General features: G+C 41.2%; 1 protein-coding gene across 4 annotated transcripts in view; it reads left to right on the top strand.

Annotated features, from left to right (window-relative positions):
* COL4A6 (collagen type IV alpha 6 chain) overlaps positions 1-23,434 on the top strand; it is a 271,820-nt gene that overhangs the window by 166,816 nt on the left and 81,570 nt on the right. For all 4 annotated transcript variants that reach the window (XM_040442327.1, XM_040442329.1, XM_040442328.1 and 1 more), the window contains exons 4-18: positions 619-753; positions 2,778-2,822; positions 4,099-4,215; positions 4,326-4,394; positions 5,156-5,191; positions 6,744-6,806; positions 10,095-10,130; positions 10,273-10,314; positions 12,170-12,262; positions 12,931-12,984; positions 13,120-13,179; positions 13,617-13,661; positions 14,813-14,866; positions 15,415-15,484; positions 15,983-16,093. In XM_040442327.1, coding sequence (XP_040298261.1) covers positions 619-753; positions 2,778-2,822; positions 4,099-4,215; positions 4,326-4,394; positions 5,156-5,191; positions 6,744-6,806; positions 10,095-10,130; positions 10,273-10,314; positions 12,170-12,262; positions 12,931-12,984; positions 13,120-13,179; positions 13,617-13,661; positions 14,813-14,866; positions 15,415-15,484; positions 15,983-16,093 — 1,030 coding nt within the window. The remainder of the gene's footprint in view (positions 1-618; positions 754-2,777; positions 2,823-4,098; positions 4,216-4,325; positions 4,395-5,155; positions 5,192-6,743; positions 6,807-10,094; positions 10,131-10,272; positions 10,315-12,169; positions 12,263-12,930; positions 12,985-13,119; positions 13,180-13,616; positions 13,662-14,812; positions 14,867-15,414; positions 15,485-15,982; positions 16,094-23,434) is intronic.

Genomic DNA, 23,434 nt, shown 5'->3' with positions numbered 1-23,434 from the left:
ATTTCAGATTACCTTTGAGGGTGCTATTATACATTGCATTTTTTATGCAGACATTTTCGCACACTGTTTGCTGCAGACAGTACTGTCACAAAGGTAGTTTGAGCTATCAGCCATACAGCCAGCACAATGCATGGCAGAGAGAGAGAGGGACACAGACAAGGTCCATGCCAGCTACAGTGACGTGTTTCCACCATGTCTGTCACCCTTCTGCCAATTTATATATCCTAATAAAGGTTTATGCGCCTTTGGTGTGCTTGTGTACAATGAACCAAAAGTGTCCTTCTTTGACCATCCAAAATGTTGGGAGGTGTTGGGCATCCAATATGTACGTTTTGTTTTCTGTTTTTTTTTTTTTCATTTTTATATGATTGTATAGTTGTGATCGATAACTGGCTTTGATTAATACATGGCCACAATTTAATAATTCAGTCTGAATGTGGACAATTTATCAGGCTCACAAATATTTGTAGTGGTGTTTTAGGTGACGTGTGCATTGTTGCCTCTATGTCTGTTAGTTCATTTTTCATGTGTTGGTTTATGTAACCATCCTTGTTCATAATCACATATTAATTCTTTACATTGTTTAATGTTTTCATGGATTTATTGTGTCTTTACTAGGGTCGTCCTGGACAGCTTGGGCCACAGGGCCCGATGGGGCCCCCAGGATTTCAAGGGCCAACTGGCATTTCCGGACCTAAAGGTGAAAGAGGGTATCAAGGATCACCAGGACCATCTGGACCTAAAGGAGACCAGGTCTGATTAATTATGCATTTACACATTTCCATGCAGAAACAATGTATATATCAAGTTCACAGGCACACATCATGGCTGCTATGGGCCTTCTGGAGATAGGGCTCCCAGCTCATTCTTTTAATGAAAGAAGCAAAAATGCACGTTTCCTTCCTCTATGGCCACCACAACACCAGGGGAGAGGGGGATTTTGCCCAGGGATGATAGAAAGGGCTGTTAAGATGCAAACAGCCAAATCTATTGTCCAAGATGGGGAAGAATATGGTAGCATGAGTCAGCACCAAAAAGAGGAGCTCAGTTTCATCTCTACTCTACTCTTCCTTCTTGTTCGACTGCAGTCTTTAGTCTCTGCTATGACTCTCCTTTCATGTGCTTTATATAGAGATGGTACATTGGCTGTATTTATTTTATATTTGGTGATTTCATGATTTTGCTCCAGCACTCAGCACCACCCATCAGTCAAGCAGTTACTCTTCAATTCTGTGTCCTCCTGTAACAGACATTGAAATTATGCCATTTTATGAATCTTATGGAGCAGGGAGATCCCTGCTCCAAGGGCCACATTGTCATATTGAACCAATCCCAAGGGACACATAGCTAATCTATTGGGAAAATAAGGGTCCATTTCTCCCGACTGTTTTATATTTATGACCTGTTTAGGTCATCAGTATCTGATCGATGAGGGTCCGAAAGCCTGTAACGTAGCTAGTGAGCTGTTTGAGGGGGCCACGGCACTCCAGTGAGTGTTGCAGCCTTCACACCGCTTACCAAGCGCAGCACCATACAAGGAGGATAGATAGGTCATCTGTATAAAACTGTCTAAAAACCCCTTTAACTCCAGCAAGGAAGGGGCCAGCCATGCATGTGTCTCCACTGTAGTTGATGAAACAGTATTTTCAATACTCCTATAACTACAATGAAGTTGTAGTGTCACACAGGGGTCAGATGATGCCTATTCTGCCAGTATATGGGGTTCCAGAGATATCAATACAGTGCACCATTAGTACTTCCAGCTACCCTGCTATGATTGCCATTCCTCTTCTAATTCTTTCTGACATGGAAAATAAATATGAGCAGACACCATCCACAGACAAGCGTGGTTGAATACCACCACTGCCTGCCACATGTGGCCCCAGGCCAAAGGTTGTGCACACCTACTGTACAGTCTTCCACAGCATTCACTAGATGCAGATATGTATTGTACGGTGAAAATTACCTGACTTGTTAGGAAATGTGTGGCACCTAATGTTTTAGAGCAAATTTTCCCCTTTGAATACTGTTTTACCTTATTCATATTAATCTACATGAAAGCTGAGTAAGTTTATTTCATACGCCTCCTTTTTTACAGCGTGTATTATAGAACATAACTTTAAAGGCTGCATTCACAACTTCTGGCATCAGAGCTGATGCCTTCTGCCTGAATGTTGGCGCAAAGCTGGATCTGGTGATTTCAATTCTTGAGAGTCATGTTCCACTGAACAGTAATCTGTAACACTTCCCTGAATTACAGAAGCTTAGCCAAGTTATTAATTTGGCGGCCGTCAATGATTGCCTCTTTCACTATGCCCTGTTAGAGCTTAGACCCTTGCCTCTTGTTTGGGCAGTTCTAACCTTTCCATGTATTAGCGAAATGTGTGCCCAAATGCATCTAGGCAGTACGAGATAAGTAATGCAGCACATTTAAAGATTTACATACCATTTTACCTGTAGAGTTTACACAGTGCTGTTCAAAAGTTCCACTTTAAAAATACGATTTTCATTTTGTAAAATATCAAATAATGCAAAAAATGCATTGACCTAAGGCAGATAGATTGTGATTGCTACTGTCTGAGTGCTGTGAACTATTTATTCTGTGTACTGTTAGCATTTTTTTTAAAGGACTTTGAAAAAAGAATTTACATTTTTGAGACATTTACGCTATTCTAGATATGTAGAGTTAAATTCTGTGTCCTGTTGTTATATGTATTTTGTATCCACCTCATGCTTATTAATATATATAACAATATTTTAATTTTATCTTTCCACAGGGTGCTATGGGAGTTCCTGGGTTTCAGGGTGCTAATGGGATTCCAGTAAGTTGTGTCACATGTCTTTCTATCTATGTGTCTCTGATTTATAATGGAGACCATCCTAATATGTGTGGAAGGGAACCCTATTTGAAAATCCATTGCACCTCTCTGGTATGAAGTACAAGATGCTATGCAACTAACAGGTCTTGAAATGGAGAGCTTTTTGTGCTCCAAGAAGCTATGGCCAGGCTCTTGGTGCTCGAAATAGGTGATTTCCCTAAATATAAAAACAAATATATTTCAGCAGCAGTTGATCATATAGCCAAAAGACCATACCATTTTTACTCAGCATGATCAGCCCTACCAGGCAAAATGTGTGGGTTACTTGGCTTGATCATGCTGACAAGCTCTTTAAATTACACATATTGACACTAGTGATATGTCACGCCTTGGTGCACAGTCATTTCCCCCATTATATTTAGCATATTTTTAATTGTACTAATTGTATAATTTAAAAAAGTTGTTACTGATTTGAATTTAATTGGCGTGGAGTGCCTCTGTGTATTGGAGTTGCGTGGAGTTGCATCCCACTAAAATCCTTAAAATAAAAAAACATCATATACTCACCTCTTTTTTCCAGCAATGTTCTCTGCGCCTCATCTTCAGTCTTCCTCCCACTGTTTGTACATAGGGTTGCAGTGGTGCCGTGCAAGTATATGGCATGTGATGGCTGCAGCCTATCAGTGTCCTCAGCGATATGACTAGCTGCAGCAATCATGTGCTGTATACCTGCTTGTCACCTCTGATGCTGTGTATACAAACAGCAGGAGACGGACCGGAGCTGTGGCTCAGAAAATATCATTGGAGAAAAAGATTATTATAGGATGTTTTTTTTGTTTTTTTTAAGGATTTTTGTGAGGTTTTTTTTGTCAACTTGGACAACCTCTTTAAAGCCTTTTTACACAGACCAATAGAGTGAGCAATGAGATCGTTCATCCCTGATCGTTGCCCACGTATTAGCTGCATATACTGTATGAGGTTGAACAATCATTTCTGCGATTGCTCATTCCCCTATAGAGCGTCATTGTTTGTCAGCAGCACTTTCCTGTTAACCCAGGGCAATGTGTGGCTGACAACTGAGCATCTCTGGTGCAATTACCCAAAAAACAAGCATTTATTCATTTGTCGGGTGATCGTCGGCACATTTGCACAGACCAGTTATCAGGATGGGCCCGATCCTCGTCCCATTATTTGTCACAAAATATAATACACTTTCAGTCACTTGTGCTGACAAAAAACTATACTCTAAAAAATATTGTTCTTTTCATTAACCTTTAAGGGTCATAGCGGACAGCCAGGTCATAGAGGTTTTCCTGGACTAGATGGGTGTAATGGTACTAAAGGAGATGATGGCTACCCTGGGCCTCCAGGATTTCAAGGGAGTCCAGGTTCATCAGTAAGTTTTACTTGATTTCCCTTGTAAACACTGAACTATTTTTGTAAATTTTTATTTATTTTTTTATTGTTGTATATGCAAAAATATTTTCATGCCTTCTTTTATCCTAGGGATTTTCAGGCCCAAAAGGCCAAAAGGGAGAACCTTCCTTTGCTCAGGGTGAAATTAAAGGACCAAAGGTAAGATACAGTGACTCTAGTCCAAATATGGACCAGTTTTTTGTAGTGAATTAGGGAAGAAAAGAGTAGAGAACACATTTACACACTGCTATACTATGTAAAGCCTCTTTATTCTAAATAATTTTATTACTAGTTGTTTTTGGAGTACTGTGGGGAAGTATGGAGGAAGCTGTGTGAACACAGGGTCAGATAAGTTGTAGAAAATATAGTTGCACAAAATTGCACCGACACAGTAGTAAATCAGGGTCACCGTTCCTACTTCAGTCAGTTTTAGCCTCACAATTCTAGCACTGCTATACAGTGCATGGACTGAATTGGGTAGACTCTTTAAAGGGGGTGTCTGGGACTTAAATATTGTGGTCTTATCCGTAACTGATTGGTGGGGAAGAAGTGCTGGCTGTCAGACCCCCACCAATCTGATCTTGATGACCTATCCTACCCTGGCAATGTGTATATCCAGTGTCAGAATGCTGAATGTAGTGCCAGTAGCTGGGAGTAAGAGAAATGCCGCAGTAGAGAAAGGCGAGTATAATTAAAAAATGTCAGCCCTGGGAGATTTGATAACTTTTTGGGTTGTATAGGAAATGTCTCCTTTTTTTGAGAGAGTTGGCAAGTATATTGTATATAGCAAAGTTTTCGAAAAAGCAATTGCAGCAAGGTGAAAAACAGAGAACAGTGGTAGATCCTCTTTTACCACATTGTTACAAAATGTATTAGAACAGTGTACTAAATATCGTCACTGTGTTTTTTCATTATTTTAGGGTGATGATGGACTAAACGGAATTGATGGTTTTCCTGTACGTAATTTTTTTTTTTAATCATATTATTTTATTTTGGAATTTTAATCATCCTATACCTGTTTATATACCAACACAAATAATATACAATTAAAAGGATTATCATAGTTATATTAACCCCTTGACAACATCTACTGTTGTACAACCGATGTCATCTCTTTAAAGATGGGGCCCGGTCCAGAGTGGAGGGAGCACCATAGCCTCCGTGTGCCTTCAGTTTCACATGGTAGACTCCTGGGGCTAATGTCTGTGATCGGCGATAACGCCGATTGCTGACATTTAGCCCCTCACATGCCGTGGTTAAAAGTAAGATTGGGGAAGTCATCTAGATTGGGGAAGGTATTCCTTAGTGGTAATAGGCCTTAGTGGTAATAGGTAATATATAAAAATTCAAATTACCTCCCTTTCTCCATAATAAACTTATATAATCAATAAAAAATATGCGCCGCCGCATCCCAAAATGCCTGAACTATTAAAACCTAAATGTATTTATCCCGAATGCTGTGATGGAAAATAAATCAAAATGGCTGATTTGCATTTTTTGTCACTTCACCTCAAAAGAAAAAATTAATAAAAAGTTATACACCCCCAAAAATGGTATCAGTAAAAACTACAGATGGTCCCACAAAAATCGACTGAACACCATAACAGTAAAAAAAATTAAAAAATTGCTGATTTACAGTTTTTTCGTTGCTTTACTTCCCCAAACAAAAAATAATAAAAAGTGATCCATACACAAAATACTGATTCCCTACAAAAAAAAATTAGCCCTCACACAGCTCCATAAATGGAATTATGAAAGTATGGGGGTCAGAAAATGGCTACGCAAATCAAAAAATTTTTTTCCAAAGTTTGTATTTTTTTCAGCATTAAAACATAAGAAAAACTATGTAAATGTGGTATTATTATAATCGTACTGACCCAGAGAATAAAAGGAACAGGTCAGTTTTACCGCATAATAAATACCATAAAAATGAAACCCATAAATCTGTGGTGGAATTGTATTTTTTTTTTAGGTTCCACCCCATTTGGAATTATTTTCTATCTTCTCACTACATCGTGTGCAATAGTAAATGGTGTCATTAGAAACTAAAACTTGTACCACAAAAACAAGCCCTGTGAACAGGAAAAATAAAGTTAGGACTCCGGGAAGGCAGGGAGTGAAAAGCGAAAGTGCAAAAATGGAAAATCCAAGGTGCTGAACGGGTTAATATTGTTAAAATCTATTTTTCAACTTTTCGCCATTTTTATGCTCTTTTTTTTTTATTTGACTTATGCTTCCTAAATCCTGATTATGAATGTGTAGAGCAGTAGAAAGGATCAGAGTTTCCTCTATGAATCGTCAGGCCTTATTGGATGTAAGGTGCTGCCGATTTCCTGAGAAGATGATCCATTCTCCATCCTTCATCCGTCAAAACTTGAAATATTGAAATCAGTAGTGAATCTGGTGAACAAGTCGTTTACAGATTTTATGTTACATGATAAAAAAGTTGGTCACATGTCACTGGTATAAAAATATGTCTGATTTTATAATTGATTTGCCTCACTACAGGGGCCACGGGGACCACCTGGACCTCAAGGTCCAACAGGGCCAGCTGGGCCACCTGGCTTAGCAGTAAGTAATTGTCATTACAATGCCACCTTTGCTTCTGTAGTTATATGTTGGTAAGAAAACAAAGATTTTGCCAATTGTGTCCCCTTTACAGCAATCTTATATGTCTGTATATACACTACCTGTCCAAAAAAAAAGTCGCCACCTGGAATTAACTAAGCAAATAGTTATGAGCCTCTTATTGGATAATTACTGCATGGGCGATTATATTTCAGCTGGCAATAAGTTATTTAACTCCAACTGGTGCAAGGAGTTGCTTCTCATTTCTTAAACAACCATGTCGAAAGACACAGCTCGTGGTCGTGGAAAAGATGTTAGTCTGTTTGAGAAGGGTCAAATCATTGGCATGGATCAAGCAGAGAAAACATCTAAGGAGATTGCAGAAACTACTAAAATTGGGTTAAGAACTGTCCAACGCATTATTAAAAACTGGAAGGATAGTAGGAACCCCTCGTATTCGAGGAAGAAATGTGGCGGGAAAAAAATCCTGAATGATCGTGATCGGCGATCACTTAAACGTTTAATGAAATCAAATCGAAGAAACAACAGTAGAACTCAGGGCTATGTTTAATAGTGAAAGTAAGAGCATTTCCACACGCACAATGCGAAGGGAACTCAAGGGATTGGGACTGAACAGCTGTGTAGCTGTAAGAAAACCACTAATTAGTGAGGCAAACCAGAAAAAATGGCTTCAATTTGCTAGGGAGCATAAAGATTGGACTCTGGAGCAGTGGAAGAAGGTCATGTGGTCTGATGAGTCCAGATTTACCCTGGTCCAGAGTGATGGGCGCATCAGGGTAAGAAGAGAGGCAGATGAAGTGATGCACCCATCATGCCTAGTGCCTACTGTACAAGCCTTTGGGGGCAGTACTATGATCTGGGGTTGCTGCAGTTGGTCAGGTCTAGGTTCAGCAACAGTATGTATTCCAAGAATGAGGTCAGCGACTACCTGAACATACTGAATGACCAGGTTATTCCATCAATGGATTTTTTTCTTCCCTGATGGCATGGGCATATTACAAGATGACAATGCCAGGATTCATCGGGCTCAAATTGTGAAAGAGTGGTTCAGGGAGCATGAGACATAATTTTCACACATGGATTGGCCACCAGAGAGTCCAGACCTTAACCCCATTGAGAATCTTTGGGATGTGCTGAAGAAGGCTTTGCGCAGCGGTCAGACTCTACCATTCACCCATGCAAGATCTTGGTGAAAAATTCATGGAACACTGGATGGAAATAAATCTTGTGACAATGCAGAAGCTTATCAAAACAATGCCACAGCGAATGCGTGCCGTAATCAAAGCTAAAGGCTTTTTTTTGGTGGTGACTTTTTTTTGGACAGGCGGTGTATGTATATATATATATATATATATATATATATATACACACTGTATGTATATGCTGTAAGAAGGTACAAGGAATGATCATGGATGATAGGTACGTGTCACCGAGGTTCCTGGCCTCGGTGGAGTAAGAGCCATTTTTTATGTGTCAGCAGCAGTTTCTGTTTGACACCTTATTACTTAGTATGGCTGTATAGCTGATCCGGGACGGCTCTTACTGGGAGTAGTCAAAGTGCTGGGTGGGTGACTACTCCCCATGTTCCATGCTGGGTTTTGCCAGGCCTAAAAAAACAGCCAGCACTGCCAGGTGAGGAGGATTACCTCAGTCTGACAGTGGAGCTCAGGAGGTGTATGTGATGGGATCTGAGGCTTGTGCGGTGCTGGAGGGCTGAGACCCGTCTGTAAGGGAAATGGGCCCCCTAAAAGCATGCTATGGACTGCTAGAGGCAGAACTGCCAACAAGGTGATTTTTGCTATGTGGACTTTCCATTGTGTGTGAACTAGGGATCGACCTATTATCGGTTTTACCGATATTATCGGCCGATATTCAGGATTTTGACAGTTATCGGTATCGGCATGTATTTTGCCGAAATACCGATAACGTATTGGGAACACAGAACGCGCTGCTCTCAGCGCTCTCCGTGTTCCCTCAGCAGCACAGGGGAGAAGGAAGCAGCGTCTGCTGCCAATTAGAGGAGAGAGGACAAAAGAAGGGGAGGGGCTGTGGCCACCGCTCCACCAGTGAAGATAAAGTCTTTCATTAATTCATATACAGGAGGCGGGAGCTGGCTGCAGAATCACATAGCCGGCTCCCGACCTCTATGAGCGGTAGCTGCGATCTGCGGTAGTTAACCCCTTAGGTGCCGCGGATCGCAGCTACCGCTCATAGAGGTCGGGAGCCGGCTATGTGATTCTGCAGCCAGCTCCCGCCTCCTGTATATGAATTAATGAGAGATTTCTCTTCATTGGTGGCGCAGTGCGCCCCCCCAAGCCCCCCAGTATTAATCATTGGTGGCGCAGTGCGCCTCCCACCCCCATCCCAGTATTAAAAACGTTGGTGGCGCAGTGCGCCCCCCACCCAAGCCCCCCCCCCAGTATTAATCATTGGTGGCAGTGGCCACAGGATCCCCTCTCCCCTGCTCCTCCGATCGGAGCCCCAGCTGTGTAATCCTGGGGCTCCGATCGGTTACCATGGCAGCCAGGACGCTACTGAAGCCCTGGCTGCCATGTTCAGCTCCATGCTGCTGTGTGCACAAAGCACAGAGCAGCAGGGACAGTGTGAGATCCTAATAGGACAAGGGTTCTAGTCCCTAAGGGGGCTAAAAGTTAGTAAAAAAAAAATAAAAAATAAATAAATACTAAGTATAAATGAAAAAGAAAAATTTACAAAAAAAAAAAATACACGTTAACAATAAACATATTAATTTTCATCAAATTTGTGTAGGAATTATTTTTTTTTTTTTATGAAAATTCCCAGAATATCGGTATAAATTATCGGCTATCGGCCTGAAAGTTCACAAATTATCGGTATCAGTATCGGCCCTAAAAAATCAATATCGGTCGATCCCTAGTGTGAACTAACACCAAGACTGCAAAGTGACGTTTTGTTTTTGCTTTGTGTGAATAAACACGAAAGTTTGATTTAAGAACTGGTAATTTGCCTCTGTACTGCATCCGCACACCCTGTCTACCAGAGCGAATCCCCACAATGCATATTGAATGCAAATATTGAGCAGAGATGCACAAACACACTGTTATCTTCACAAAGAGTTGTATTACAAAACTGCTAATATACTGCATGTCCTATTCCAGAGGTATTAGTATGTCTACATATAGATTTTTGTATTATTCAGAATGAAAATGTTTCCTATATGTAACATCAATCCAATGTAAAACAAGTGTACATAGTTATTAATAACTGAATCCATATTGAACCTGTCTCTAGGGTCCACCGGGGATGCCCGGCTTCCCAGGTCCAAAAGTAAGTTTCTGTGTTTATTACTATATTCTTCTATTCTTATTATTAATGGTCTACTCAATATTGATGACCCAGAAACAATTGAATATATCACAAATGAATGATTACTTACTACAAGCTAAGTTTTTGTGGCTTCATTTTTCAGGGTAACATGGGAGTAGGTTATCAAGGCGAGAAGGGAGATAAGGTATGTAATAAAATTGATATCCCAACTTTGTTATTGAAGTAGTTCATTGTTGAAGTAGTTCATTGTTAAGTGACGGCCTATACAGAGCATAGGCCGTCACTTAATAAAAGGTGGACAAACCCTTTATGATGTATGGGCGTTGTGTGAATTGGCGGAACCCACAGTAATCACTAAAATGGTAGTCCTGAACCATCCTTTCCTCGTCACTGCATGATCACAGAGGAAGATTTTGAAAAGAGTGTCCATCAAGCATGCACATTGCCACTCCATTCAATGTCTATGGGACTGATGGAAACAACCAAGTACAGAGCTTGGCTGTTTCTGTCAGCTATAGACATTAAACACAGCAAATATATTACCAGCAGCTATAGACAGCAGGGCACATATATTACCACCAGCTATAGACAGCAGGGCACATATATTACCACCAGCTATAGACAGCAGGGCACATATATTACCACCAGCTATAGACAGCAGGGCACATATATTACCACCAGCTATAGACAGCAGGGCACATTTATTACCACCAGCTATAGACAGCAGGGCACATATATTACCACCAGCTATAGACAGCAGGGCACATATATTACCACCAGCTATAGACAGCAGGGCACATATATTACCACCAGCTATAGACAGCAGGGCACATATATTACCACCAGCTATAGACAGCAGGGCACATATATTACCACCAGCTATAGACAGCAGGGCACATATATTACCACCAGCTATAGACAGCAGGGCAGATCTTTTACCACCAGCTATAGACAGCAGGGCACATATATTACCACCAGCTATAGACAGCAGGGCACATATATTACCACCAGCTATAGACAGTAGGGCACATATATTACCACCAGCTATAGACAGCAGGGCTCATATATTACCACCAGCTATAGACAGTAGGGCACATATATTATCACCACTCCATTGAAACTCCTATTCACTGGTATTGTGGGGGTTTGGGACCTCTGTCAGGGCCGCTTTTAGACAAAATGTGGTCCTGAGAAAAATTAAAAGTGGTGCCCAGAATGCTGTGCCAACAAGACAATAACATTAAGTAGGTGGTGTGCAGAGATCTGCAGCATTAATCTCTAGTGCTTCCCAGTCTTTGCTGGGGTCTTATAAAATAAGGGACATAAGCCCCAAAAGGCATATGGATATATAGGATATATAGTTATTATATAGGATATATAGTTACCAAATAATACCTCAACACCAGGACTAAATATTACCTTCATGCAGGGATTAATGCACTGTATAACCATCTGCTAAGAGTGGCTGTAAGAAAAATTTAAAGACAAGCTTTCTTTTCTGTCCCCACCCCTGATTCCTTGGGGGAATCGGGCCCTGGGCATTTGCCGAGTTTGCCCCCCCTTCTCCCTAATTCTGGCCCCGACATCTGTTCCAGTGTTCATGGGGGTCCCCATTGTCAGACATTTAGCCTATAGATAGGTGATAATGTCCATTGTGGCACAACCCCCTTAAAAGTGATTTCCAGGATTTTAATACTGATGACCTATCCTCCCATAGAAATTATTCATCAGTGAACCCCAGAAGATATTTTTGTTTGCCGTGCAGTGGTTCACATACATGTGGGCTATTGATTATGAACAAATGCTGCAGGAAGTAAATGATGCGGGCAGGTCTGTATTAATTCAGACTACCCAATGCATAAAATATATTTGGGCTATAGCCCTGTTTAGTTATTTTTATGTGTATTCTTGGTTGGTGGTTCTTGAAGGAGCACCATGTGAAGGAACTGAAGTGCAGCTTTATATGTTATATGTCACTACCTCTTTGCGCCGGTTCTCAATATACCGCATAGTCACACATTACATCTGATTTCATGCAGGGAGACACTGGCCGTCAGGGTGAACCAGGACCTCCTGCTTCAAGTGGAATGGAATTCTTTGCAACTTTTCTGAAAGGAATCCCTGGAGACCTAGTATGTATGCATGTTGAGTTTGTATATTACAGAAATATTCAGACAAGAATAATGGATAATGGTAGAAAGTTGGATAAGATATGGAATGAACTGCAGTTCTACACGTCCTGCTGAACTTTTTTGTTTATACCTTCCAGCTGTATGAGCAATTCTAACTATTAACCTGAATAAAATTCTGAAATTAACCTAAACCTTATGAATGAAATAAGTAGACATATATGTGAATTCCTGTTGGAACAGAGCCTTGATATTCGTCTCATGGATTATATTCCATATGCAGTACACCTCTCATAATACCCAAAAGCAGCATGCAAATCGTTTGTACATAGTTAGTTTCCTGTGGACTTATATAGTGGTCTTAAGTGTATCTACAGTTACACATAGTTCATCGTAAAGAATAACATTCACATAGTCACGTGGGTTTCTGTAGAAAAAATTCATTTGACTCCCTTTATCCCTATTCCTTGGAAATTGATGAGACGTGCCATGCACGGTCTGTTGGGTAACTTTACAGTAGTAAACTAAGAGATACCAGTTGCTAAATGGGTCATTATTTAGCAATTGAGCTCACAATCGTTGATACTTTGTATCTATTTTACACCTCACTATAATTAGATATTTAAAGTCTATATTTTTAATTAAATATTTTATTCTTTATTTCTTCTCAGGGTGATTTTGGTCCTCTTGGATCTCCCGGGTTGCCTGGACCACCTGGTCCTCCAGTAAGTTGGCACTTATTCATTTGATATTAAAATAGAAATTAGGATTTTTAGAGCACGCTGGACACTGCTTTGTGCAACAGTCCTTGTAGTGCCTTTCTTGGTTTTCAATACTCTTTATTTTTTTTCTTTTTATAGGGGTTTAGAGGACAAGGAGAAAAAGGGGAAAAGGGTATTCCCGGTCTGCCTGGTCAAAGGGTGAGTTACTACATTTACAGTGCCTGTTTTCAGATACATGAATTCCTGTTATCATATACATGAATATTAACCTACAGATTCAGAAATGGGAAATATATAGTACTTTTATCAGTGATTTCTCTCTGTCCCCTGTCCATCGATGTATTAAAGAACCCACAGAAGTTAATGCTATGTACTGTTATGTTTGCATTGAAAAATACATTTTCCCGATGCTGCTGTACACTGTATGTGTCACACTCTTTATTAGTATACAACTATGTATGAAGTTAAAAAATAATCCTCATGCCACACATAATACTTTATATACATTGAAAAGTCCCATGTGTAATTCTCAGTGCTGTGCACACACTACTACTCCAAAAATAGGAAAACATTAGAAGAAACAACATGAGCTGCCAGATAACCAGTGGATTCACAAATGTTACTGCTTCTTTTAGGGCTTTCCTGGACAAGATGGTCTTGATGGGTTTCCGGGTAACAAGGTACTGAACACAAATCATTGAGCAATATGCATATAATCTATGGGAACATGAAATTATTCTCTGTAAGCACCACGATAATGTGTCATTTGTTGAGAGCACAGAGTGGATGTTCAAGGTAAAGCTTTCCTTACTGTACGGTATTTGTAGAACATCTGTAGATGTATTTGCAGGCATCTAAGGCCACCCATAGATTTTAGTAAGCGGTTCTTAGAGATTTCAGCATCAGCTATCAGTAATCTAATATCTGTGATGGCTGCTAGACAATTCCCATTAGGAGAAATAAGAATTTGAGGTGATGACTTCATGTGAGGAGGCTTGTAGACTTCAAGTAGGGCTCTAATTTAAATGTCAAATCCAGTGGTTAGCAAGTAAACATACAAGAATCACATAAATAGATTGTCCACTAAAAATATTTTAGGTACTGAAAGCTGTGTTTAATAAAGAGTTGAAAGATAAGACAATGCAGAAATAGTTATTTGTACAAAAATGCATCACCTAGCAAAAGGTTTTATCGTTATGTTGAAAAAGTAAAATAAAATTATAGACCTAAATTAAAACTAACTTTCTTCCAGTTTTACATAGAAACTTTAAAGGCTATGTACACATTTGGGTGGCTTTTTATTATTATTGTATTGTACTTATTTTGAGCTTAACATCATTTTTTCAAATGGTCTTAATTTAAAATATGGAATCCTTTTTTGTGTAGAGAGCTGAGATGCTCTAGTAGCAGCCTGTGGATTTTCTGTCATCTGGGGAGCAGACAGACTCCTTATCTCTGCTCTCTGACATTATAAACACTCATTATAGCTCAATTCTTATCTTACTAATAAGAATGTGGCTTAAATAAGTGTTTAGGACCTCTTAGTAGTTTAGACATAAGGTTTATTAGAGGCACAAAATGAAAGTACCAGTCACACAGTTAGAAAAATAGTTAACCCTTTATGACAGAATGGCTCAATATTTTTAATAGAGCCAAAAATCATAAACAAAAATTGCCTCCAAAGGTGTACATAGCCTTCAGTGTTTCCTTTCATGTTAGCAGCAACCAATTGTCAAGATAACCTTTCATTTGCTCAGTGTCATAGAAGACATCTGTCTACAAGTTAATCTTGTGTGTAGGATCATGTATTCATATGTTTGTGTTACCACAGGGTCAGACCGGTCTTGCTGGGGGTCCAGGACGTGAAGGTTTCAAAGGGATGAAGGTAACAACCATCCTACTATTATTATATCTTCTACTCATGGGTTCAGTATGGTGTGTGATACTAACAGCTGCCATGAATCAGATGAAAAGAGTTACAAATACTATAAGATTCACGGCACTCAAATGTAGAAGATATCATAATTGAACAATTATTTAATCCACCAATAGTTTTTAGTATATTCAGTACATAAGGCCAGTGTGAATGTATTAAAAACTATTGGTGGATTAAATAAATATTCAATTACGATATCTTCTACATCTGAGTGCCGTGAATCTTTACTCTGCCACTCTGGGATTATTATTCCATCACTGAGCACCAGAACATATTATACTGTGGAGTGCCAGCCACCTAGACAATTTTTGACAAATACTATAAAACGGAAACACTAGTCAACTCTTCAATCTCCCACTGAACCACTGCAGATGCTGGTTTGTTTGCAGCCTCAGAGATCAAGTGCCATACCACTGCTATCACTGCATTCCAGTTTAGGAATCTGGATAACCCTTTTATAGTCAGATCTGTTTATCCAGTTTTTCTCTTTGTTTTAGGGTGAACCAGGAGACTTAGGTTTTCCAGGAAGCCCAGTATATATTAATAACGGTGGTGCAGCAATTCAAGGTAATACAGTTCTCTGCTTTTTTCACTAAGGTTTTCTCTCTTCTTCAAGATGATATCACTTGATAATAAGACGACGAAAATCAGCCTGCAGACACTGTAGAAGTTTCCTGCTACCTTCCTTCTGTAGCTGCTCTCCACAGCAAATGTTTAATACTATGTACATCACAACTTGTTAGCACTTCATGGGTGGAGACTTTGTTAGAGGCGTTGGGATTTGTACAGAAGCCTATAACACTGTTGGTAAAATATGCTGCAACCTTGTCAGTGACAGCATTTCCTACAATATCCAGCATCAGTATTTCGAAAGTGAACCTGATGCCTCATATAGTTCCAATATTTACCCAGCTTGAAAACAAGTATAAGGATCTGATCAGATGATAACTTCTTCCAACTTGGTATATGTTGCCCTTATCAAAAAAAAGAATCCTCATTTATTTTGTATTATCCTTCAGTAGCTTCCTGCATAGACACGTGACTTTCTTATGTACTTTGTTTTAGGTTTTCCAGGAGATCCAGGACCTCCTGGATTCCAGGGAATGCCAGGGGACGATGGAGACTTTGGTCCACCTGGTCCTCCTGGTCCCCCCGGATTTCCAGCGTTTGGAAGGGGTAAGAAATGTTTTTCTGTTTTTTTTTTTGTTTTTTTTGCAATGGGCAATATACTGTATATATAGTGCTTTTTTGTACCATCCAATAAGCTTCTCATCAAGAAAACATCTTTCCTGAAAACAGCCACCTTAGCAATCATTCCTGAGTCCAGATCATAAAAGATAGCTATTCTCAGTTTTGTCAGATTAATGGTGGATATTGCAATATTTGGGCCAAATCCACCAAAGCAGGAGCTGCACTTACTTAAAGAAGAACTCACAAAAATTTTTTTATTCTCTGACCTACTAGAAAGATACATGTAATCTGTAGTGAATGTAATTTTCTTAGCAGTGGCTGTATTTGTGAGTTATACCTCCCTTATGCTTTTTACCCGTGTCATGTGACCAGCAATCAGACTCTCCAACTGACACAGCATCTTATGTGTGGACAGGAAGTCAGTTTCTCTATGTATTCCTATGGGAGCCTCAATGTCAGTCTCATATGAATGAATAGAGAAGTAACTGACTTTCTGTCCTGTGTCAGTTGGAGATCTGTTGGTCACATGACAGCTAAAAATTAGAAGGGAGCGGATAGCTCACAAATTCAGTCACTGATGAGAAGATTACATTCACTACAAATTACATCATGTAACTTTTTAACAGGTCAGAGAATAACATTTTTTGTGGGAGTTCTACATTAAGCTATCCACACTGGCTCATAGAGGAGATCTTTATATGTCTCTATATGACATTTAGTTGTCCCAACTGGGCATGGGCACAGAGCTTATGGGGCAACAACTTTGAAGGTGATGAATAATTTTTTTTTGTCAGATATTTTTTATTAAGCTTTTGGTCATACAATACAAAAATCAAAATCTATGCCAGCTCCCTTGCTGGCGTAGATTTAGACCACTTTGTAGGCCTAAAACAGGCATAGAAAATGATGAATTAGAGGGGCTTGCCGGCCCATCCCCGCCCACGCCACACCTACTTTTTTTAGACCTGGCGTGAGAGGGGAAAAGTCGGAGATTGCGGTGCAAAAATCTGTGGTAGAAATATGCCTTATATAGACATATTTCCAGTAGTAAATAACTCCCCTTATCTCCCTCTGCCAAACCCCTGAGATTTTGAAACTGGGCAGCTAAATAATATACCCAAGGGTTTGGGACCGTGAGCCTCCCATGTGTTTTAGGCCCACACCAGAGCATTGGGACCCACACCAGAGCATTGTGGAACATGTAGAGCAGTTGGGGCATCAGAATCATTTTAGTGAGATTGGCCCAACCAACCAGTGTAAGAGGAAGTCTAGACCAGCCATGCACCTTACACCGAAATTTGACCAAAAGTGGTTGCTTACTTAAAACATCAAAATCCTGAATCCTAGCTGATACCTGAATCCCCAAATATTTGAAAGATATGATCAACAATTTTGACCAGGCGAACTACTCAATGGCAATAAGACCGACTTTGTCCAATTAGTTTGCCAAAGGCATTTATTATAGACATAGCATGGTGGAGTGACTGTGTCCTGTCATCCAGAAAAAATTACCCGCACACACTGCAACTTTCTCATGAACAGCACCATTCCAGAAACCCTTCACAACTTCAGACCTTTTAAGGGCAGCCGCCAGGGGCTCCACAGTCACCGCAAATAAGAGCGTTGAAAGCTGACAACCCAGCCGGGTCTCTCTATATAAAGAAAAAGCATGTAAGAGCAACCGGTTCGCTCGGATCCGGGCAGATGGAGAGTCATATAGCAGTTTTATCCAGGAAATAAATCCAGCTCCAAAGCTCATCTTTTCAGATAACGCCCATAGGTGACGCCATTCTACACAGTCAAATGCTTTAACCACATTCAAGGATGGAGGTGGAGACCTAATGTGCCTGAATAATCAGGAATAAGTGCTGGACATTGACAGCTGTGGACATGTTAGACATAAAGCCAGCCTGGTCTGAATGAATAAGTGAAGTAATCACTGTGGCCAATCTATTAGCTAGTATTTTTGCTAGAATTTCAACATCAGCTGTAAGCAGTGATATGAGTCTATAAGATTCTGGTAACAACACATCTTTGTCTAGCTTAGGCAGTACTACCACTATAGCTTCATTCATTGAGGGTGGTAACGCTCCCTGATCCCATTCCTCAATGTACACATCTAAGAGAAGAGGCAATAGCACTGATTTATATGTTTTGAAAACCTCCACTGGGATGCCATCTATACCCGGGGCCTTAATTTTTTATATACTTCCCAGTGCTGTCTTCCTGCAATGTGAGTGGTGCATCCAGCAGTTTCCTCTGATCTTCAGTCAGAGAAGATAGGGAATGCCGAGAAAAAAAGGATTGCATATCGGCAGGAATGGCCTTAGATTCATACATAGAGGAGTAGAATGATGGCAGGATAGATAGAATTTCCTCTAGAGCAGTGCACAGCGTTCCTCCACGTGGATGGAGGGCAGCTATATATGCAGAACCCTGGTAGTCCTGCTTGCACTACCTCCTTATAATATGTCTCGTCATGGATCATTTTAAAGTTAAAGGGGTTGGCCACCATAAGTATAAAAAACAATAAAGTGCCCCAGACAATAACTAAAGCCAAGAGGAATTTGTATCATGACAGATATACTGTATATATATATATCATTTTTCTTCTGCATTCAGCATAGCATGCTTCCATTAATGAGAGGCTGTGTGGGCGAAGCAGCTGCAAAGTGAAAGTAAAAATCCCAGCATGCATCACAGCAAAGCGTCTCCATGGGAGCAGTCACATGACATCTCTGCCTACTTGTGATGCCATAGTGACAACAGCACATTAGGTGTCATTTCATCAGTGCTTTAGCATACCTCCTAACTTTAGAATAGATGGAACAGGGACACTACGTGCCCAAGGCTACTTTCACACTTGTGTTTTTTGCGGATCCGTCATGGATCTGCAAAAACGGTTCTGTTACCATAATATAACCGCATGCATCCGTCATAAATGGATCCATTTGTATTAGGTCTTCTATAACCATAACGGATCCATCTTGAACACCATTGAAAGTGTATGGGGGACGGATCTGTTTTCTATTGTGCCAGAGAAAACGGATCCGTCCCCATTGACTTACATTGTGTGCCAGGACGGATCCGTTTGGCTCAGTTTCATCAGGCGGACAGCTTTTTGGTGTCCGCCTCCAAAGCGGAATGGTGACTGATCGAAGGCAAACTGATGCATTCTGAGTGGATCCTTTTCCATTCAGAATGCATTAGGGCAAAACTGATCCATTTTCGACATACCTCCCCCTGTACCAGGACCGCCACTGAAATCCGGGACTGTCCCTCTGGATACTGGAAGGAGGTATGGCTTTAGGCCTCATGCACATGACCGTAGCCTGCCTGTGCCTGTATTGTGGCCAGAGAACAGGGGGTCTGCAATATACAGGCACCAGCCGTGTGTGCACCGTATCAAGTGATGGGTCTGAAATCCGAAAGATACGGTGTGGTCTGGAATGGAAGCGCAGATTGGAAACCTATGGAGTGCATCCATGGGTTTTCTGTCCATGCCTCCGCACTGCGAAAAAGTACTGTCAGATGCAGATTGCAGACCCCATTTAAATGAATGGGTTCATGTCTGCAGACAGTGGACACACTGTCGGCGCCCATGCATTGCAATGTGTATACACACGTGTGTAAATATACTGTATTTTTCGCCCCATAAGACGCACTTTCCCCCCCCCAAAAGTGGGGGGAAAATGCCCCTGCGTCTTATGGGGCGAATGCTTCCATTTTACATCGCAGTCTGCGACGCTGCAGCATCGCGGACTGTGATGTATGAGCGGAGAGAGAGGAGGGGCTGTAGTCCGGAACTAGGGGCGGGGCCCGGTGCAGTCACTGTACTCTTACACCGGCCCCGCCGCTCACCGCAGTATTTATAAACATGAATCCTCATCCTGTAACTAACGCTGCGCTCTCCCATGTTCCCATGTCCCCTGTATCCCCACAGCACTTACGAACAAGCTCCCATAGCAGGCAGAGCGGCTGGCAGCGTTACGTCACTCACTGACGTTAAGCGTCTGCTCCGCCCACTTTATGAATGAAGCAGGCGGAGCAGGCGCGCGACGTCAGTGAGTGACGTAACGCTGCCAGCCGCTCTGCCTGCTATGGGAGCTTGTTCGTAAGTGCTGTGGGGATACAGGGGACATGGGAACATGGGAGAGCGCAGCGTTAGTTACAGGATGAGGATTCATGTTTATAAATACTGCGGTGAGCGGAGGGCCGGTGTATTTTGGGGTACACTGTTAGGAGGGGGATCTGAGGATGACATATAGCAGTGTCATCCACAGATCCCCCCATAACAGTTCCATCCACAGATCCCCCACCCCATTCAATGCCATCCACAGATCCCCCACCCCATAACAATGCCATCCACAGATCCCCCACCCCATAACAATGCCATCCACAGATCCCCCACCCCATTCAATGCCATCCACAGATCCCCCACCCCATAACAATGCCATCCACAGATCCCCCACTCCATAACAATGCCATCCACAGATCCCCCACCCCATAACAATGCCATCCACAGATCCCCCGCCCCATAACAATGCCATCCACAGATCTCCCACCCCATAGCAGTACCATCCACAGATCCCCCATAACAGCGCCATCCACAGATCCCCATAACAGTGCCATCCAGAGATCCCCCATAACAGTGCCATCCACAGGTCCCCCATAACAGTGCCATCCACAGATCCCCCACATGACAGTACGTCATCCACAGATCCCCCACATGACAGTACGTCATCCACAGATCCCCCATAATAGTGTCATGCACAGACCACCATTAATTCAAAACCCACCAAAAGCACACCTTTTGGTTAAAAATATTTTTTTTCTTATTTTTGACCTCAAAAACCTAGGTGCGTCTTATAGGCCGGTGCGTCTTATAGGGCGAAAAATACGGTATGTATATCAGTATGTATATATACATATGTGTATGTATATTCATATATATATATTTATATATATTTATATGTACACATACTTAGGCTCCATTCACACATCCGCAATTCCGTTCCGCATTTTGCGGAACGGAATTGCGGACCCATACATTTCTATGGGGCCGCACGACGTGCGGCCCCGATCCGGAATTGCGAACCTTCCGATCCTGAAAAAAATAGAACATGTCCTATTCTTGTCCGCAATTAGTATACTATTGCGGACAAGAATAGGCATATTCTCTTAGTGCCGGAAATGTGCAGTCCGCAAAATGCGTTACGAACATTGCCACTGTCCGTGTTTTGCGGATCCGTGGATCCACAAAACACACACGGATGTGTGAATGGACACACACATACATATAGATACATACACACATATATACATATATATACACATACGGTCAGTGCCCATGCATTGGGGACCGCAATGTATATACACATATAGATATATTAAACACGTGTGTTATATTTTGTGTATAAATAAATATGTGTGTGTGTGTATATATATATATATTCCAAAAAGCAGGCAGCACTCCAAGGTAAAGGTGTATGTATGTATATATATATATATATATATATATATATATATATATACACACACACACACACAAAATCATAGTTTTTGGCTAGATTTCCTGGTTTCCCTGTTGGTTGCAGGGGGCGTGGCCTAACTGAACCTGTGGGCGTGGCTTAGCGGGTCAGCTGTGTGGTGCAGGGGGGTGGGGATTGACTAAGTACTGTATCTTCTGCAGTAGGGACTCTGCAGGTTTTTCTCACAGCCAGCTTCTGACAGGAATCAGCTGTTTGTAGAGAGGGAACAAGCAGCTGATTCCTGGAACAGTTGGAGCGGGCAGCAGAGAGCCGACCACTGACAGGAGCAGACTTCCTCTCAAGCTCCTCCATGTCACGTGCAGCCATGGACGAACTCAGCTGCAAGGTAGAGCTGGACTAAGGGGGAGCGGCTTATAACTGAAAGAGAAGCAGGCAGGTGTGTTTAATGAAGTATATTAGGAACTTCATTTTTTCCCTGCCTGCAACACTGTAGTTGAGAGTATTTAAAGAGTGGCCAACCCCTTTAACTAATATCATTTTTTGTGTGCATAAAAACTGCTTTATCTATATGAGTTTACTGTACAGTGCCTGGTGTATAGACCACACTGTTCAGAAATCAGATACAAGCTCTGTGCTGATGCTCATAGTTCTGTGAGATGGCCCTGAAGCTTTGGACTGCAATGGCAGCTGTAAATCAAAACTAGTGCAAGATATTTGATTGTTATTCCAAAGTATACAAACATAACTTGTGTATGTAATCTGTAAAACATGGCTTGAAGGTGGACATTCATATTAAGAGGGGCCTCTGCATTAATTCAACAAAAGTCATTGGCATTCTTAGCATGCAAGTTATTTCCACAGAAAAAAAAAACAGCACAATACACTGCTAAAAACCTATTGAAAGTGTCACAAAGGAGTGACCAAGTTGATGTGCCCATGATTAGGTTACTTACTTAAAATTAGCGACATTGGTGCAGAATTAGTAATCCCTTAAGATTTAGACAGTGTAAATTTACGGGCCTTTTACTCTTGCGGATTTACAGGCAATAAACCAGGAATGAGCCATTGTCATTGTAGAATTGTCCTGTGTAAATGTGCCAACGATCACCCAACAAATGAACAAACTCATTTATAGGATGATCTTTTTCTCCTGCATAGAAGATCATCGTTGACCAGCAGCACATCATCTCGTGTAAACAGGGTTGTGCTGCTGGCAAACAATGAATCTGTATAGGGACAACTTACAAGCAATCACATCAGCGATTATTTGTCCACAAAGAGAGAAGATGATTGCAGCATGTAAATGAAGCTCTTAGTTCCTCATATGCTCAAGCAATTATCAAGAACGTGTAGTTTATTGTACTAATTTCCAATACATCAGAACATGTAAAAGGGTCTTCAGTTTATACCACCTATTAGTTGGCTTACTTTGTGCCAAAATTTTGCACGGTAATTTTGGCAGTATTTTGACAGACATTTTTAGATCCTAAACTATAGCCCTTTCCCGGTAAGTCCTCCCTGTTTCCTACTAAGCTCCAACACTTCAGTGAACCACTAAAATTGTATGGCAGGCTTAATAAAAGTAATGCAAGGCGAGTTCCTCATTGACCTGATTATTGGACCTTCATACAGGTTCTCAACTTCAAGGTTGATGACTATATGACGAAGTTTTAGAGAGTGGGGCAATTATGACTTTCTGCTTAGTGACAACCTAAATGACTGCCATTACAGCTGCCACAGGGATGTACACCCATCTTTTCCAGACCTTTGTAGTTTTATGGGAGTAGCGCACACCAGTATAACACTAAACCAACTAGAAAGTGACAATGCGAGG

The sequence above is a fragment of the Bufo bufo genome, chromosome 8 (assembly GCF_905171765.1).
Source record: "Bufo bufo chromosome 8, aBufBuf1.1, whole genome shotgun sequence".
Classification (NCBI taxonomy): domain Eukaryota; kingdom Metazoa; phylum Chordata; class Amphibia; order Anura; family Bufonidae; genus Bufo; species Bufo bufo.
This window is presented reverse-complemented; position numbering and strand designations above follow the sequence as displayed.